At 44.3% G+C, this 19,970-nt stretch overlaps 1 protein-coding gene across 3 annotated transcripts in view; it reads right to left on the reverse strand.

The window, feature by feature from the left end:
- RAD54B (RAD54 homolog B) overlaps positions 1-19,970 on the reverse strand; it is a 114,626-nt gene that overhangs the window by 22,703 nt on the left and 71,953 nt on the right. The window contains exons 1-6 of one of the 3 annotated variants that reach the window (XM_068237664.1): positions 19,782-19,955; positions 15,850-16,050; positions 9,441-9,710; positions 6,521-6,683; positions 5,220-5,445; positions 4,061-4,268 (exon numbers count right to left, since the gene is read on the reverse strand). In XM_068237664.1, the coding sequence (XP_068093765.1) occupies positions 4,061-4,268; positions 5,220-5,445; positions 6,521-6,683; positions 9,441-9,710; positions 15,850-16,050; positions 19,782-19,824 (1,111 nt within the window). In that variant the 5' untranslated portion in view covers positions 19,825-19,955. Of the gene's footprint in view, positions 1-4,060; positions 4,269-5,219; positions 5,446-6,520; positions 6,684-9,440; positions 9,711-12,931; positions 13,021-15,849; positions 16,051-19,781; positions 19,956-19,970 lie in introns of those variants that run through there. The other 2 variants (XM_068237663.1, XM_068237665.1) reach the window with 2 other exon arrangements.

Below are 19,970 nucleotides of genomic sequence, written 5' to 3' on the forward strand. Positions count from 1 at the left end.
CTGACCCTAAGACCCCCCCCCCCCCCCCCCAGTGGTGCCTAACCCTAACCTTGACAGTGTTACATTAAATCCATTCACCTTTTTGCAGTTAAATAACGTCTGCAGTTTGGCTTATGTAGGGCGCTATTGATAAATAACGTTACTGTGCACAATAACATCTGCTGTTTCCCAAATGAACGGCACTATTGATAAATAACGTTAGTGTGTGCCACTATTGATAAATAACGTTAGTGTATGCCGTTTTTCTTCTTTTTTCCCTGTGCGCCATTATTATGCAGTACTAACGATAAATAGCGATAAGCGTATCTTTTTAATGAGGCGCCATTTTTATGCATAGGCAGTGTGCACCATTATTCACTGACACCACTAGAAGTACTGTTTAGGAAGGGCTTTTTGGTGTGTGTTTATAGTCCCAGTGTTTGTAACCTCTGCAGCAAGGCTGCTAGCACTCGCAAAAGACAGCCTCTGGATATGACGCTGAGCATGTGGACACAACTTTTTCGGTCGACCATGTCTTGGCCTGTTTGAGTGGAACCTGTCCTGTTAAACTGCTTTACTGTTTAGGAAGGGCTTTTTAGGGTCTGTTTATAGTCCCAGTGTTTGTATATGGTCAAACCCAATCCTAGTTCTCTCTAGTGAAGTGTTTTTGCTGCAGAGGTTGAAGGGATGGGGGGGGGGGGGGGGGTCAGTAAATGTCAGTTCAGACCATACACCACACTTATTGGTCTACATGGCTGTTGTCCCAGAACAAAGCCTCTTCTAAACATAATGCACAAGAAAGCCTGCAGATTGCTGAAGACACAGACTAAGGACATGGATTACTGGAATTATGTCCTGTGGTCTGATGACACCAAAATAAATGTATTTGGTTTAGATGTGTCAAGAGTGTGTGGTGGCAACCAAGTGAGGAGTACAAGCTAAGTGTGTCTTGCCTACAGTCCAGCATTGTGGTGGCGAGGGTGTCATGGTTTAGGGCTGCATGAGTGCTGCCGACACTGAAGAGCCATTATTCATTGAGAGAACCATGAATACCAACATGTACCGTGACATACTTAGCAGGGAATAATTACCTCCCTTCGGAAACTGGGGCGCAGAGCAGTATTCCAACTTGATAAGGACTCCAAAAACACCTCCAAAACGACCACTGCCATGCTTAAGAAACTGAGGGTAAAGGTGCTGGACTGGTCCAGCAGGTCTCCGGACCTTAACCCTATTAAGCATCTGTGTGGCATCTTCAAATTGAAATTTGAAGCACTAGTGAATTCCATGTCCAAGATAGCTAAGGCAGTGCTGGAAAATAATGGCGGACACAGAAAATACTGACTTTTTTGGCACAATTTTATATTCTTCACTTAGGGCCGTACTCACTTTTGTTGACAGCGGTTAAGACATTAATGGCCGTGTGGTGATTTATTTTGATGGGACAGGAAACTTAGTGTTATACAAGCTGTGTTGTCCCATAACTATATATATATATATATATATATATATATATATATATATATATAATATATATATATATATATATATATATATATATATATATATATATATATATATATATATATATATATATATATATATATAACCACTTCGTCCACAGGTCAGTAGATATACGTCCTCTGGGACTTCATCTAAGCCACAGGTCAGTAGATATACGTCTTGTAGCAGAAGCAGTGTTGTGCAGGATTGGTCTTGCTCCTGTGCATATTTTTGGCACTATTTGATGCAGGACTAATTGGTGAATGGGAATATAAGTTTCCTGAGCTAATGAGATTGATTTTTACTATTAAAAATACTTGTATTTTCTCATTTCATAGTGAAAAACACACTTTGTAGCACTATTTCAGAATCAAATATCTTCACCATAAATTGTGACAGGAACATAATCTAAGTTTTGTGATAAGCGGTAAGAATAGCCAAACAAAATGTGTGTTTTTTATCGACAGTAGCACTTTTTATTTTTAAAGTGGAATTGGTAAAACTGAGAAATACATGTTTTTTCTATTTTTTTCTTTGTTTTCCCATTAAAATTCATAGAAAACAAAATTGTTTGAGGGAAAAAATGGCATACAATAAAAGCCTAGTTTGTCTTGAAAAAAAACAATATATATTTCATTTCTGTGTCATAAGTAGGGATAACGTTATTTCTGATTAAATAGGGACATAGCTAAACTGTCAAAACTGCTCTGGTCAATAAGTTGAAAACAAGGTCTGGATGCGAAGTGGATACATACAGTGGTGTGAAAAACTATTTGCCCCCTTCCTGATTTCTTATTCTTTTGCATGGTTGTCACACTTAAATGTTTCTGCTCATCAAAAACCATTAACTATTAGTCAAGGATAACATAATTGAACACAAAATGCAGTTTTAAATTATGGTTTTTATTATTTAGTGAGAAAAAAAACTCCAAATCTACATGGCCCTGTGTGAAAAAGTGATTGCCTCCCTTGTTAAAAAATAACTTAACTGTGGTTTATCACACCTGAGTTCAAATTCTGTAGTCACCCCCAGGCCTGATTACTGCCACACCTGTTTCAATCAAGAAATCACTTAAATAGGAGCTATCTGACACAGAGAAGTAGACCAAAAGCACCTCAAAAGCTAGACATCATGCCAAGATCCAAAGAAATTCAGGAACAAATGAGAACAAAGTACTGTAATTGAGATCTATCAGTCTGGTAAAGGTTATAAAGCCATTTCTAAAGCTTTGGGACTCCAGCGAACCACAGTGAGAGCCATTATCCACACATGGCAAAAACATGGAACAGTGATGAACCTTCCCAGGAGTGGCTGGCCGACCAAAATTACCCCAAGAGCGCATAGAAAACTCATCCGAGAGGCCACAAAAGACCCCAGGACAACAGCTAAAGAACTGCAGGCCTCACTTGCCTCAATTAAGGTCATTGTTCATGACTCCACCATAAGAAAGAGACTGGGCAAAAACGGTCTGCATGGCAGATATCCAAGGCGCAAACCACTTTTAAGCAAAAAGAACATTAAGGCTCATCTCAATTTTGCTAAAAAAAACCTCAATGATTGGCAAGACTTTTGGGAAAATACCTTGTGGACCGACGAGACAAAAGTTGAACTTTTTGGAAGGTGCGTGTCCCGTTACATCTGGCGTAGAAGTAACACAGCATTTCAGGAAAAGAACATCATACCAACAGTAAAATATGGTGGTGGTAGTGTGATGGTCTGGGGTTGTTTTGCTGCTTCAGGACCTGGAAGGCTTGCTGTGATAGATGGAACCATGAATTCTACTGTCTACCAAAAAATCCTGAAGGAGAATGTCCGGACATCTGTTTGTCAACTCAAGCTGAAGCGATCTTGGGTGCTGCAGCAGGACAATGACCCAAAACACACCAGCAAATCCACCTCTGAATGGCTGAAGAAAAACAAAATGAAGACTTTGGAGTGGCCTAGTCAAAGTCCTGACCTGAATCCTATTGAGATGTTGTGGCATGACCTTAAAAAGGTGGTTCATGCTAGAAAACCCTCAAATAAAGCTGAATTACAACAATTCTGCAAAGATGAGTGGGCCTAAATTCCTCCAGAGCGCTGTAAAAGACTAGTTGCAAGTTATCGCAAACGCTTGATTGCAGTTATTGCTGCTAAGGGTGGCCCAACCAGTTATTAAGTTCAGGGGGCAATTTCTTTTTCACACAGGGCCATGTAGGTTTTGAGTTATTTTTCTCACTAAATAATAAAAACCATCATTTAAAACCGCATTTTGTGTTCAATTATGTTATCTTTAACTAATAGTTAATGGTTTTTGATGAGCAGAAACATTTAAGTGTGACAAACATGTAAAAGAATAAGAAATCAGGAAGGGGGCAAATAGTTTTTCACACCACTGTATATCTATATATAGGATGTACTCATTTTTGTGAGATAATTGATATATTCTGAACTACAAAATTACAAAATGTCTAGTAACAATACAGTATTTCTCTCATTTAAGGTAATTTTCCTTTCCTCTCCTCGTCACAAACACAAAACAATATTTTGCTATTTTGATGGTCTTGCCAGTTTTTCTGACCGGCTGTGCATATTTACCGGAGAGAATAATTCTTTTACTGCATGACAAGTTGCTGAGTGCTGATGTTGTCTTTATGCTGCTGTTCTTCAGCCGATGCCCTTCGTCACAGATGATGAGGTCGAAGCCCAGGTTCTGAAACTGCTCCAGGGAACGTAACAGCATCTCATAGCTGATGATGAGCACCGGATAGAGGGGAGAGAGAATGAATTCTTCCACTTTGTGATCCTACGAATAATACACAGCAAGAAGACTGTGACAAAAGAGTTTCTCAAAGACAAGACAGCGTGATCAGTGCTGACAGAAACGTGCAATATACTGCAGATGTCTGAGTAGAGCAATTTTTTTTTTTACTTCAAAGGTATTCATTGAAGAAGATGAAATAAAGAGGACAAAAGATAATTACCACAACAAAGCCTTTTAATTCTAATGCTGGATGCACACCATGCTTTTCCGCGTTCGATGCGTCCGTCGATACGCATCGATTCGATTATTTCCGACATGTCCGATTCAAGCTTCGATGGATCGTCAGGTCGATTTGCCATACTTTACATGGCAATCGGCCTAAAAATCATCGAAATGCGTTCGGAAATGCTCGGAAATAATCGAATCGACGCGCATCGACGGACGCATTCGACGCGGAAATGCATGGTGTGTATCCAGCATAATGCCTGGCCAGTATAAATTCCACACCAAAGGGTTAAATGCTTACCTGATCTAACGTTATCAGGACTGAGGTGGCTCTCCTCACGGTCATGTATCCTAAGTGTGCCGGGGTTCTTTGGAAAACTCGATCTGTGTTGCTGTGGCCTGCCCCCAGCTGGGAAGCCACCAATCAGGCTGCAGCTGCTGAAGGTGCCCTGAAGCAACACAGATGGGGGTGACCAGGGCCTTGGCAGAAATTTGAAAAAAATAAACAAAATGTCACGGGTGCAGTTACGAGGGGGTGGGGCAGAGCGATCACCTGCCTGGGTACATCTGATCAGGTAAGTATTTAACCTTGAGAACCCCCCTCCCCAGTACTCTATAATTTCTTACTTTAAGTACGGTACTCTTTTAGGACCAGGAGGGTTATTAAAACTTGAGAGGGTCAAACTTTGGGGTCGACTTATAAGCAAAGTCGACGCATAGTCGAGAATATATGGTAGGCAGATTTAATTTAATGGTATTGGTCTGTACCTGATCGACTGCAAATACTCTCATCCTCTCTGTGCCCAGCCACTTCTGGAATTCCTTCCTCCAGTTCTTCACCAAGCTCCCCGGGGTAACGATCAGAGCTCTCTTTATAACAGGTCTGCCTCCATATGGACCTTGTCGCAGGAGAGTCCAGATCAGGGCAATGCACTGAAGTGTTTTACCTAAACCCATCTCATCCGCCAGGATTGCTCCATACTGACCAGGCACCCTACAGAAAAGAACATTAAGGACATATGCTGTAGCTTCTTGTTCCAAACAGTTTGCTATACATTTCGTATATAATGCATGTCACACTGATTTCTCTATATACCTGTAATAAAAACCGCCTTTGGGTCAAGTTCCTTTCCCGCTACCTGAAAGAGATCTTATTTATCCAGTAGGAGAGGGCCAGAATGACAGCACTAAGCTCTGATGGGATCAGATAGACAAGCTCCACCCAAAAAGTCTCTTGTAAGAGTAAGGGAGCCCGAACTGACCTATAGAAGGGAGACGGGTGGTGTTAGGCGTAGGGTTTACAGGAGGGCTAGATTTAGGTGTAGCATTAATGTAAGGAGGCGGTATAAGCCTTAGTACAACATCACCAGTATAGGGAATATTCTATTAGCGGGTTCACCCGTTGCCCATTTTACATGTATGCACTTTAGGGGCCCTATGTAAAACTTGTACTGGTGCACACTCCTTTGCTTCGCCATTGTATGTGTGCATTGTGTGTGCATTTCCTATTCAGAAGATTAGAAAAGTAAATGCACTTCAGTGACGGAGAAACAATCTCAGTTCAGCTTGTGTTCATGTAGTGGTCAGCTATTCTAATGGTGCCCAGACACATCGATTATTCCATTAGACTCCCTGCAGATTAGTGGTTTCATCTGCTGGGAATCAATTCTGCAAAATGTCAGTTCGATCGAATTTTTATCGACTTTGACCACATGGTTCAAAAGTATACATCAGACAGGACGGAAAATTTACGCCGATTGGGGGCAGATCGATAGCCCATAGCGCTGCACTGCATGGGACAGTGCAACGCTGCAGTTCGATTGATTTTCAATAGACTCCCTGCTGTAATGTATTGGAAATAGATGTGCAGTGTGTGTGGTAGGAATAGATTGCTTCTGTATCGATTCTTTTCAGAAAGGTGTTGATCACTTTGGAACATTGGGTGGAAACCTATAAGTGTACTGCCAGCTTTACAGCTGTGTTGTGAATTCTGCTGCTGCATAAACACAGTGGCAGCATATTGTCACATAAGATCAGTCTGGTAGAAGAAGACAGTCTGGAGTGCTTACCTCATTCCCATAATACACTCATACAGAAAGAGGATGCCTTCCTTTTGATGAGGTCTGAGGTGTACAGCCACATAGGGATCAACCACCACATCTACAATGGGTAAAGTGGACTTGTTATACATCCTCTGGTGTTGCTGGGATGGGCGGGGCATCACTATGGCGTCTTCCCAAAGACAAAGAAGAGACAAATTACTTTACAGGCATTAGATATTTAAATGTAGATACATTGAGTCGTACCTGATTAATCCCCTCCGATTTGTTATAAAATCCTTTGAGGACTACAGATGTACAGTATATTCTATATACTGGAGTGATCTATTGCACTCTGCTAGTAACGAGCAAAAAAAAATAAATTCTAACTTACACATGTACACTGATTAGCAGAGGAAAGTCTAGGGTATGGCACACATGGCATGTGCCTTTGGCTCAAGATGATTTGGTGCCCAGGGCACAAGCTATGCTCTGCCTTATAGCAGCCTGATATCGGGGTGGCTGTGTAACTGGCTGCTATAGAGGGGTGGGACTTATGTGTTCTAGCACTCCTTAACCCATCTCCACCTTGTGGCATCTAACGGCTTCCTCCGCCCAACCTCCCCCATTGTCCAATCGCTGAGGAGGTGGGCAGGAGACTGGAGGGTAGGAGATGAAGTGTGACTGACATGATTGCAGGCAGGGATGATGTCTGAACATGTAAATGCTGTCACAGGATTCTATTGTCACTGAGGGCAGTCTGCTACATTGAGTCTGTCTGTTAGCAGGGCCTGTCATGGGGTGCCGTGTGCTATAGGTGGTCTGTTATGGGCTCTACTCTGATTGACTGGAATGTGTTATAAAGGTGCTATTACTGGGGTCTGTCTGTTATTCAGAGGCCATCATAGGTGATGTCATTGGTGAGAAATGCCCGACCAGTTCTATTATTTTGAAGACATGCATCAGTATACTGGCAATGCCTCATTACAGGCACAGGCACACACACACACACACACAGACAACACACACACAACACACACACACACACACACACACACACACACACAACACACACACACACAACACACAACACACACAAACACACACAAACACACACACACACACACACACACACAAACACACACACAAACACACACACAACACACACACACAACACACACAACACACACAAACACACACACACACACACACACACACACACACACACACACACACACACACACACACACACACACACACACACACACACACACACACACACACACACACACACACACACACACACACACACACACACACACACACACACACAACACACGCACGCACGCACGCACGCACGCACGCACACACATACACACACACACACCTCTTACCCAGCACATTTTACCAAGATACACCCCTGCCAGGGAGGGAAAGTGTTTAACTACTCAAAGCTGGAAAAAAAATATAGCAATCCAATAGAAAAAAATAAAAATCCTGCAGCAATGGATATGCAAATATAGTCTAAAGCAGACTTTCTCAACCAGGGTTCCTTGGCATTTTCCCCTATCTTGGGGGAAGCATAATAGAGCACACTATAATAGGTGGTACTGTAACAGGAAGCACTAACTTGGGGTCTCAGGAGACAGTATGGGTGGCAGTGTAATAGAGAGTAGTGAAATAAACAGTTACACATACTTTTAAAGACCATGCCTCCTGCAAAATAAGTGCGGGGGTTCCTCGAGATCCAAAAGTTATTTGCAGGGTTCCTCCAGGGTAAAAAGGTTGAGAAAGGCTGGTCTAAAGTGATACAGCGCTCACCACCCCTACTAGTAAACATCCAGTGTGCAGCTAGCTGCTAAAGAGCTGCCAGACGCACTGCTATTAGCTCAATGGAAATGCAAACTCCATGGTAGGTGGGCAGGATCCAGAAATATTAATCTTTGTATTTCACAAGTAGAACATAGAGACACATGAGATGGCAGCAGAAAATACACTTTACTTGCCACCAAGTAGCTCATTTTTATATCTGCATACATAAAACATAGCATAGATATACATATAAATGCATTATCTGACAGCTCAAAAGACAGCATGGTATAGGGCTGCATGGGCAACCAGTAAATAAACACTCTTTGCGAGCCAATACTGAGGACTAGACACCAGAATACTGTGAAAATGCTGTTTATTGCAAATAGTGCTCTAGATTAAGTGAGAAAACAGCATACACGTGAAATCCACAAATACCAACACCTCTAGTATACCTAGCTAAGGGCCGGGTCACACAGTCGTTGACGGCATATCTGTTAAAAGCTTTTCTGCAAGCGTGCAGAAAAGCAGTTAGTGTCTTTCGGTGGCTTTTAGTGGCGATCGTAGTTTTTCAACCCCACGGGGTCATCAGCAGAAGCTGTCACAAGGTGAGTTATGCAGGAGAGGAGAGGTCTGGGATCGGTGCCAAAACCGATGGATCAGGTGAGCCAGTGCTACCGCTTCACATTACATGGGCAATGGAGGGGACACAAGGGGGAGCGAAGGAGGAAACGGGGGGACAAAGCAGGGGTTTCGTAAGTTGGAAACTCCCTGTCTTTTGAATATAAGACGCGGGGGCTTTTTCTCCCCATTTTTAGCCTGTATGGATGGGTGCACAATTAGCAAGCTGACCTGAACAGTGGGCTTTTGAATTTGAAAAGCTCAGTTCCAGAGGTTATGCTGGAAATTGACACTAATCAGCATGGTCACAGTGAGAACTTGCCTTGTTCAATTTTGGGTTTAGTTGGGATGAACACAATGTAATGTGAATAAAAAGGTGTCCCTAGTTCCACTGGTAACTGAGATTTTTTCATACTTCTGAAATGTGAGAAGATCCTGAAAATGTGCAACTGCTAATAAGCAATACTATGACAAATAACAAGGCTTCCTAATTATAGTGAATGGGGGTTCATTTATGTACTTTGTGCGTTGGGATCATGACGGGGTTTGCAGGTCTGTAGGTCTCTTGATGTGGTCTCCTTCGTGACATCTTTCAATGGGTTGCAGAATGGTTTCACAAGGCCAGCATCTGAAGAAGCTAGAGTGGATGACACCACTGCTGAATGGAAACATCTGCCACTGGCGTAGTTGTCTGCCGAGATATTTCCCATAACCTCAATCTCTTTCCCGCCAATCATTAATGTGTGCCCTTCTTCTAAGTTCTCCAGGTCCTTCAGCTTATATCCACTGCCTGCAAAAAGATTGCTTATAGTCAATATAGCACCATCAGGTTTCATCTGTGGCTATAAATACGCAGTAAAATAACGAGGACACAAGCTGATTTATGAAATGTATAAAGAAAATACAAAATGCAAGCACGTGTATGTTCCCTTTAAAGAATTAGAACCTCAATTGCACCCATTCAATGATCCAATGGTTTGCTTACAGAAAAACTAAAAGGCCATTATTCCATACTCATCCTTCTTGATCTGTCATCGGTGTTCGATAGTTATGACCAAACCTTACTCCTACAGATACTTTCATCTATAGCAGGGGTCTCAAACTCGCGGCCCGCGGGTCATTTGCGGCCCTCGGTACAATATTTTGTGGCCCGCGCCGGCAAAAGCAACCTTATTTTACCTTATAGTTTGCTTCAGTGCTCCCAAGTAATCCGCCGCATCCCCGCCCCTAAATGAGGGCTGCAGAGCCCCCAAATCCCCCGGGCAAACTTCCACGACTGCGCTGAGGGGCAGAGCTTCCAGCTGTAGCTCTGCCCCTCCTGACGTCAAATCACCGCCTCTCCCTGTGAAGGAAGAGTGAGAGGGGCGGGCAAAGATTGATGTCAGGAGGGGTAGAGCTGAGGTTGAAAGCTCTGCCCCTTCCAGGAAATGCCAGGGGATTGCCCCTTGGGCGATTTGGGGGCTCTGCAGCCCTCGTTTTGCGGCGGGGACACGGCGGATTACTTGTAATGGGAGCACTGAAGCAAACTATAAGGTAGGACACTTCATGTTCAGAAGAAATAATTAAAACTTAATAATGACATTTGAGGACTTTTTTTATGAAATCCCTTATGCGGCCCAGCTTCATCCTGACTTTGCCTCCTGCGGCCCCTAGGTAAATTGAGTTTGAGACCCCTGATCTATAGGTATAAAGGGCCTCATTCTCTCCTGGATATCTTCCCATCTCTCTGGAAAGGCTTTCACAGTCTCTAAAGGGGCCCATACACCGAGCCGATTAGCAGCTGATCGATCGATATGCAGCCGATTTCGATCAATTTCAATCGATCTGACATGCTGGAAAATCTAGGTCGATCTGTTGATATTGCTTATCATTTTGCATTGGACCTAATGGAAATCTGATGGCAAAAAAATGCCATCAGATCGATTTTCAATAGATTTCATACTGAAATCTATTGGAAATCTGTTCCTAGTAAAAAATGTTCCTAAACACATCAGATAGATCAGAAATCTATCTGATGATCTATCTGCTGCTAATCTAACAAGTGTATGGCCACCTTTACACAGATCAGATCTCTTCTCCACATTCGTTATCTGTGGGGGTTATTCAAGGCTCTGCCCCCTTCTCTTTTCCATCTACATGCACGGCCCTGGAAATGTAATCAACTTGTTTGGTTTTCAATACCACTTATATGCATATGATACACAACTGTAGCCCCAGAACTCAACTCCCTCCTCACACATGTTCCCGTCTGCCTGTCTGCTATATCCTCTTTCATGACCTCTCAGAACTAACTATCTTTTCACTGTCTCTGTCCACCTTTCTGCTTGATTTAACAATAAATGTTAATAACACTCCCATGACTTCAGTTCCCAAAGCATGGTGCTTAAATGTAGTATTTGACTCTCTCATTTATTCCACAGATTCGCTCCCTAACCAGCTCCTGTCATCTCCAACTCAATAACACATCTTGTATCCCACCTTTCTCACTCATGCTCTTCCACCTCTGGCCAAGTTGTACTCTTTACTATATAACTTTAGGCTGCTTGCACACCAAGACGTTACAGGCGCACGTTAGTGCGCCTGTAACGCTCCCCCAACGCACAGCAATGTAACACAAGTGGGCTGTTCACACAGCCCACGTTGCGTTACATGTAACGCTGCACGTTCTGTGCAAAGTGCAGCATGCTACGGCGTTGGAGCGGCTATAGCCGCGTTAGACTGTTTGCACATGCGCAGTGGGGGGCGGAGGAGGCGGGGAGAGCCAGCTACAGTAGCCGCGCACATGGCTACTTAATATTCACTGCACTGGCGGGCGCTGATTGGCCGGCGGGACCACGTGATGCGGAGTGTCTCGCTCCGCATCACGTGGTCCCGCTGGCCAATCAGCGCCACTCTGGGAGATATTATGGGCATCGAGCAGCCTAACGCGGCTCACTCTACCGTCGGCTTTTGCAGCACCATACGTTGTGTTAGGTGCACGTTATGCGACCTTAACGTGCCACCTAACACAACGTCTTGGTGTGCAAGAAGCCTAAAAACATAAAACTGCATAAATACTGTATATTACCTCACCTCATGTCTCCCCCCCCCCCCCCCCATTACTTTAGATTGTAAGTTCACAAGGGCAGCCCTTTTGTGTTGTGGTATTTGTTATTCATTCTGCATCTTGCAGTCTGTCTTAAATTGTATTCATCATGATACATTTGTCAGTAATTACTATGTCTACCAATTGTGCATTACGTACCAATGTCTATATTTGGTGTATACCATTGTCTGCATTATTATATACCCCGTGTTCGTTTCTTACTCTGTTCAGCACCATGGAATATGTTGGTACTTTATAAATGATTAATAATAATAATTTATAGGAACCTTGTCACTGGCTTAACTCATTACATTTTTAAACCTATAAGCAATTTTGGTTAGTTTCTGAATATAGGAAACACTGTTTACTATGAATCCCAGGCAATGGGCTACAGTTTGGGAGACATCAGCATCTAAAATGCTTCTTGTGTTGAATTTTATAATGAACTGCCCTACATGCAGCTGCTGAACTTCTGCAGTATGTACATGCAGAACACAGGTGAAAATAAATACCATCAAGTGGCCACTGGGTGGCACTGTCACCATGTTTGGTTACTGAGGACAGTCCATTCGATTCCAAGCCTGAAGCAGAAAAACAGACAGATACTCTGGGGAAGGCTCTGGGTCAGAGAGCCTTCCAGTTCCTCTTACGGTCCCCTCGGTCCAGCGGCGTCACTTTGTTACCAGTATTTGACCGATGGGTCGAGTGCTGCTCTGAACAGTCACAGTAGGCTTCGGAAACCCGAGCGCTCCTGAGCTGCCCATCTTCCTGAAGCCTTCCAAAGCCTTCTGTGGCAGCAGATTGACCGCGCTGGAACGTGGGAACCGTGAAATGAACGGGAAGGCTTTATAGGACCTAGAGCCAACCCTCTACATTGGTGAGTCATTTTTTTCACTTCAGACTCACTTTAAAGGGCCCCCGAGCACCTCTCATGGGCATGTCTTTAAGCCACATGACTTCCAACAAAGTCATGCTATGACCCCTCTGGAGGAGCCTCTAGAAATGGCCATGCGTGTCACTTCCTCTTCCTGCTTTATTCAGTTATGCACTTCTCTAACAGAGAAGACAGGGGTGACCCGGAAGTTATAACATAGCCAAGATGGCAGCCGTGATTTTTAAATTGAAACCGAACGAAAACTATTTGGTGTAGAATGACGATTCAGGCATCAAATGAAAGAGAAGAGCACAAGCTACAGAAAGGTACGCTCGTTAAGTACTTTGCAGTACTGGTCAGAGTCTTAAAGGCATGCCCATGAGAGGTGCTCAGAGTTCCTTTAGTGAGGAAGGAAATAGCTCTCTGCTATCTGGAACATTTGAATGAACAGTCTTGCTTCCTTGAAACAGAATTTGTAAGTATGTGTTCATGAACATCCATAATGCATCACTTCAGTGGGTTGGGCAATGCAAAGAATTCATTTATACCCTTTTAACCATAATTTTCAGTCATATGGCTGCCATCTTCACTTTCACTGTCACTGGCCCAGAAAGAGCATGCAGATCAGATGCTGTGACTCTGGCCAGACTCCACTGGGCTGCCTGCTTGTTGCAGGTGTGCGACTCAAAAACTGAAGCCAAAAGCTTTAAGCTATGTACACACAATCCATGTCATCCATCAGGACCAATTAATAATCAGGGATATACTGAAATCACAGGAAACCAAAAATTAGCAAAAATACTTTTTCTTTTTAATTTTCCAAAAAGTGCAGAATTTTGTATATGTTACGGCCAGAACCCGAAGTTTGGCCACTTCTAGTTCTGGCCGGCCACTTCGGGTTCTGGCCGGCCAATTCGCGAAGTGCCCGCTGCGCTGCGGCCAATGTTAGAAACGGATCGTTTACTCTGATATGAATGTATCTTCTGGCCGCAGCGCAGCGGCCAAACGTATTAATTTGTTGCAATTTTTAAGCCGGCGGCAATGTAACGATTCAAGCCGCCGGCTTTTTCATCTGCCTCATCTCTCTCCCTCTCTCTTCTTATGGCCAGCCGGCGGGGGGGTGACACGCGAGTCCCTCCGGGAGTCGTTCGTCGCAGCAGGGGCAGCAGAGCGGGGAGGCTGCAGACATTGCTTCTGCCAGCACCCGCTCTGCAAGAACGGCAGGCTTCCCTGCCGCGACGAACGACTCCGGAGGGACACGCGTGTCCCCGCCCGGCTGCCCATAAGAAGAGAGAGGGAGAGAGATGAGGCAGATGAAAAAGCCGGCGGCTTGAATCGTTACATTGCCGCCGGCTTAAAAATTGCAACAAATTAATACGTTTGGCCGCTGCGCTGCGGCCAGAAGATACATTCATATCAGAGTAAACGATCCGTTTCTAACATTGGCCGCAGCGCAGCGGGCACTTCGCGAATTGGCCGGCCAGAACCCGAAGTGGCCGGCCAGAACTAGAAGTGGCCAAACTTCGGGTTCTGGCCGTAACATATACAAGAGCTTTAATCCCGTAGTAAAGTGCATATAACTGGTTGACAAAGGCAACAACATCGATTTGTTTCGGGTCGGTGACCCTTCTTCAGGCCTTTATACATACAGTGAGCATCTGCACTATTGAATTACACAGTAGTATCTCATCTGGACAAATATAAAGCCAGGGTAGACCACCACAAGAAGTTTCAAAAGAAGAACCGCATGGGAGCAGGAGATCCGAACCGGGACTGGGACAGTCAGGGATTTACCGGGCCACACTGTGGGAGAACTGGGCAGCCCAGGAGTACAACGAGAGAGCCCACGGCCTACTGGGGCCTGGAGGTTTCCCCAGGTAAAAATAAAATGATTGCACCTGTTTCATCTCAGGTACACTTTAACACTTTCTGTGCTCCTTGCAATGTTAATCCAGTTAAAACTTTTTTTTTAGGATTTCTGTAAACTGTAATGAAGAAATGTTTTTCCCTGAAGATTATCATGCTGTGCCTAATCTTTTATGCTGGGGATACATGGTACGTTTCTGTACCGTGTATCGACCAGCTGATCCGGCCAGCTGATAATATTCAGCTGGCCCGATCATGCCGCTCGACCCCCCGCCGGCGGACAATGGCAGGGAATCGAGCAGCTGATAAGGAGCGCTGGCGGGGACGAACGGCAATCGATCCGCGCGGACGAGCGGGGATGCGCCGGCATCGCGCCGCTGGCTCGATCCGGCGCAAAAAACGAGCCGTGTATGCACGGCATTAGAGCAGAGAGAAAGTTCTGAGTTTAGATCCACTTTAAAGGGGAACTTCAGCCTAAACAAATATACTGTCATTAAGTTACATTAGTTATGTTAATTAAAATAGATAGGTAATATAATCTCTTACACACCCTGTTTTAAAAGAACAGGCAAATGTTTGTGATTTATGGGGGCTGCCATCTTTGTCATGGGGGCAGCCATCTTTTTGGTTGAAAGGAGGTGACAAGGAGCAGGAGACACAGTTCCAACTGTCCTGTGTCCTGATCACCGCTCCCAGCTGCACACGCTAGGCTTCAAATGTAAAATTCAAAATGTAAAAAAAAAAAAATGCACCAAAACAGCAGAACGAGAACAACAAAATCAGAAATCCCATCATGCTTTGCACAGCTTCAGGGGAAAAAGCCCGGGCAGTTTTCTTCTGTGCAGCTAAAAATGAGGCTTGTATAAGAGAAACAAAGTTCTGATGCTGTGAAACTGTTAAAAAAAAAAAACCAAAGCCTTTTCAGTGCTGCTGAGTCGATTTTTTAGTCCGGAGGTTCACTTTAAGTTGTAGAGGACAAAAACCATCAGGCTATGTTGTATGACATCTTGTGTCACAAAAGGAACAAATATTTACTAATTCAGAAAATGACATTTGCATCTTAATGGTTACATATTCAAATAAAAGGGGGTAAAAACCTCCTACCTTTTCCAATATCTTTGCCTTCCATGTCTTTCAGGGTCACGGATCTCCCTCTGGCAATGAGAACGGCATCTCCCTCCCATTTCTTATGCTTCTTCTTGGACGCCTTGCACCACACCACGCTGTAATACTTCACAAGGGGACTCGCCTCCTCTTCCTCCGGAGTGCTGCCACCTCCGGCTCCATTCACAGAGTGCAAAGAAGCTGCAAAAAAAAGGGAGAGTCTTATTCTAGGCTCCTGCTGAAGGACTGCAGATGATACAAAATCATCCTGAATTGTTTAGTTTATAAACAGTAAAAATCTCCACTGCTGATGACACCTTCCCACAACAAAGAGGGAGATCTTTTACTGCTAACACACTTGGGTTGGTTGCAACGGTATGAATATTCACGGTATGATAATCGTCTCACAAAATACCACAGCGTATGGTATTACACAATTATTTAGACCCGGGCCTCCCCCTTACATTTAATGTGACCCCCTCATCACAGTATGGTTGCCAGATGTGCCTCACTCCCTCAGCATACATATGATTAAGCCGCCCGGAGATTTGGGCGCAGGGTAAATCTGTACAATGGCTAACCCTGCTCCTGCAAAAGTCCCAGCGGTGTTATATACTATTCCCCCTCCCGGCCACTGTGGATAGCGGTGAAAGATATAAGATTACAGTGTTTTTATAGTAATTTGTGCTCTGTCATTTGACGGTACCCAAATTACTCACTGAGTGCCGCTATTGCGTAATTCCTATGATGGTGCCAGCTGTGCCCAAATCCCCGCCAGTGTTCTTACAGAGCTCCACTCCCTCATCCCTCTTCCCCCCCCCCCCCCGTTATGTTAGCCAGGTATAGGTGCCTCCAGTATAGCTAGTTGGGTATATAGGTGTCTCTAGTACAAGTAGCTAGGAATAGGTTCCTCAGTATAGCTAGCCAAGAATAGGTGCCCCCAGTATAGGTATCCAGTAATAGGTGCCCACAGTGTAGGTATCCAGTAATAGGTGCCCACAGTGTAGGTATCCAGTAATAGGTGCCCGCAGTGTAGGTAGGCAGGCATAGGTTCCCCAGTATAGGTATCCAGTAATAGGTGCCCACAGTGTAGGTATCCAGTAATAGGTGCCCACAGTGTAGGTAGGCAGGCATAGGTTCCCAGTATAGGTAGCAAGAAATAGGTGCCCCAGTATAGGTAGCCAGGAATAGGTGCCCCCAGTATAGGAAGCCAGGAATAGGTGCCCAGAAATACTGTAGGTGCAACCAGTATAGGAAGCCAGGAATAGGTGCCCAGAAATACTGTAGGTGCAACCAGTATAGGTAGCCAGGAATAAGTGCAGCCAGTATAGGTAGCCGGGAATAGGGGCCACAGTATAGGTAGCGAAGGAATCGGTGCCCAGGGGGCGCTGTTACAGGGAGATGGAACACAGGAAGAAGTACACAATGGACCCCGGCGGAGTATTTATGTAACCCTGCCTCTGCTCGTGCGCCCACTGCTGCGTCCCACCCCCATTGCTGCTCATCTTTGTGGTCAGTAGGGTCCAAATCCCACACCTGAAACAAGCATGTAGCTAATCTTGTCAGATTTGTCATAGACATCTGATCTGCATGCTTGTTCTGGGTCTAGTACTAGAGGCAGAGGATCAGCAGGATAGCCAGGCAATGTGCATTGTTTAAAAGGAAACATGTCAGCCTCCATATTTATTTATTTTTTATTTATTTATATAACGCAGACATATTACGCAGCGCTGTACAGAGTCTATTGTCTTGTCACTAACTGTCCCTCAGAGGAGCTCACATTCTAGTCCCTACCATAGTCATATGTCTATGTATGTATGGTGTAGTGTATGTATCGTAGTCTAGGGCCAATTTTAAGGGGAAGCCAATTAACTTATCTGTATGTTTTTGGAATGTGGGAAGCAACCGGCGTGCCTGGAGGAAACCCACACAGACACGGGGAGACCATACAAACTCCTTGCAGATGTTGCCCTGGCTGGGATTGGACCAGGGACCCAGCGCTGCAAGGCGAGAGCGCTAACCACTATGCAGCCATACTGACCTATAAATGGGAGCCTCTGGGGTTCTGAACATTTGATAAAAGTAACAGACACAAAGGCCCATCTGCAATTCACTATTTCACCTGAGTTTTCTCCTACATGATATTCTCACTATTAGTAACTACAATGCCTTCCAAACCAACAGCAAACAAGAAAATACTCAAGATAATTTTTTTGCACCTTTTCACCCTATTTGGTATTTTTTCAATTGCAAAGCGCTGAAAAATTATTTTAAAAACAAGATGAAAAATGATCTCCTAGGAGAAAACGTTAATTTCATATGGGCCAACAGGGCTGGATTTACCATAAGCCACTGTAGGCACATGCCTACAGGCGCCTGATGATGGAAAGGCGGCTCACTCCCCTCCCCAATTGCCTCCCTCCCTATTTCTTTATACAAAGAGCAGAGCGTAAATGAGAGGTTACTAACCTGGCTCTCAGCATTCCACTGATAAGATCTCCCTTCAATCAGGGGCACATCTAGCTACATAATACTTAATACTGAGGGTACCTCTGGTTAGGCCTGAAAGATAAATCGAATTGAAACCGAAATCGCGATCACCAAGATCACCATTTCGGAATCGTCAAAGCAGAAATTATCGTGATCACGTCATTTTCACATTGGGGACGTTTGAGGAAGTGGCTTAAAACTTCCCCAAAGTCCCGGTGCGTGCGGCCCGCAGCGTCAGATATACCTTTTGCACGACTCGAAACGATGTCCTTCCTCTATCGCCGCCTGCCGCCTCTTGTGTTTGGCAAAACTCTGGGTTCCTAAAAGTCACATGACATACAGGAAGTATTCCGTGCATTACAGCCAGCAGGAGGCGAAGTGGAAAGATGGGCATCGCTGGACTCGCAGAGAGAGACACAGGAGGAACAGAGCGGGTACAGAGACACAAAGGGGGTAAGAGAAAGACCCAAAGGAGGCATAAAGAGGCAAAGAGGGCACAAAGAGAGACAGAGGGGGAACAAACAGGCAAAGAGGGGGAACAAAGCTTGATTTGAAGGAAATCGTGAATCGAATCGAAATCGCAATTTCAGACAGAAATCGCTCAATTCAATTTTTTTCCTAAAATCGTTCAGGCCTACCTCTGGTTACTTAATACTAAGGGGCATCTGTAGCTACCCATTACAGGCAAAGGAAGTAAGGGAGAAGTGACACTTGCGGTGCTGGTTTGTAGGTTCATGGTGTGAAAGGACATCTGTGCCCATATCGGAGCACCTGTCTAGTTGGGAGCGCGTCGCTGTGTAGCGTCCAGTGCCGAAAATGGCAGCGCTCATATCAGCTCTCAGGCTGCTCCTCCAGTCCCACTCTTTTTCTGTTCCCGCTATCAGTGTATGTCTTGCTATGCTATGTGTGTATTATGTAAATTGTACGTGTATGCTGTAACGCTTGGTTTGTATTATGTTACTGTACGTGTATGCTGTAATGCTCTGTTTTTGCTTTGATTTTGCTTTTGTTTATACGTATGTACCTATGCTTAATTGTATACGACGCTCTGCTTAAATGTACGCACAAACTGTAATGTTGCCCTATGTATGCTTGTCCCACGTCTACGTATGTACCATGCTATTTTATGTTTTTCACCAACGACCCTGTATGCGCCAAAACCAATTCCGGGTACAATTCACCGTTGTACTTGGCGAAATAAATTCTGATTCTGATAGGCTCCTGTAATGTAAATCCAGGCCTGTGGGCCAATAAATCAACTAAGAAAATGGGTCTTCCTTGCATTTTCATAGAGATTGAGCATGCCTTGCACTTTAAAAGGAAAGTTACGTTATATCCTCTACAGCTTGGCGCCTAGTCTGTTTGGGTTGATTCAGCAGCATGTTCATATGAAGCTATCTGGAGATTTTTGAATCATGCACGTGTAGAAAAGCCCAACCTACAACTCTTTAGCTTTAGTATGTCACCATTCCTTGAGGTCCACATTAATCAAATTACCACCTCAGCTATTGCTGAAAGTGACAATCAGCCATTCAGGTAAAGCAGTATGCTCATTGGCTGCATGAAATGACCGGTGCTCACTGTACAAAGGAATATTTATTAATAAAACAGACGTGTGCAGCTTAACCTCC

The sequence above is a fragment of the Hyperolius riggenbachi genome, chromosome 5, assembly GCF_040937935.1.
Source record: "Hyperolius riggenbachi isolate aHypRig1 chromosome 5, aHypRig1.pri, whole genome shotgun sequence".
NCBI classification, from domain to species: Eukaryota; Metazoa; Chordata; class Amphibia; order Anura; family Hyperoliidae; genus Hyperolius; species Hyperolius riggenbachi.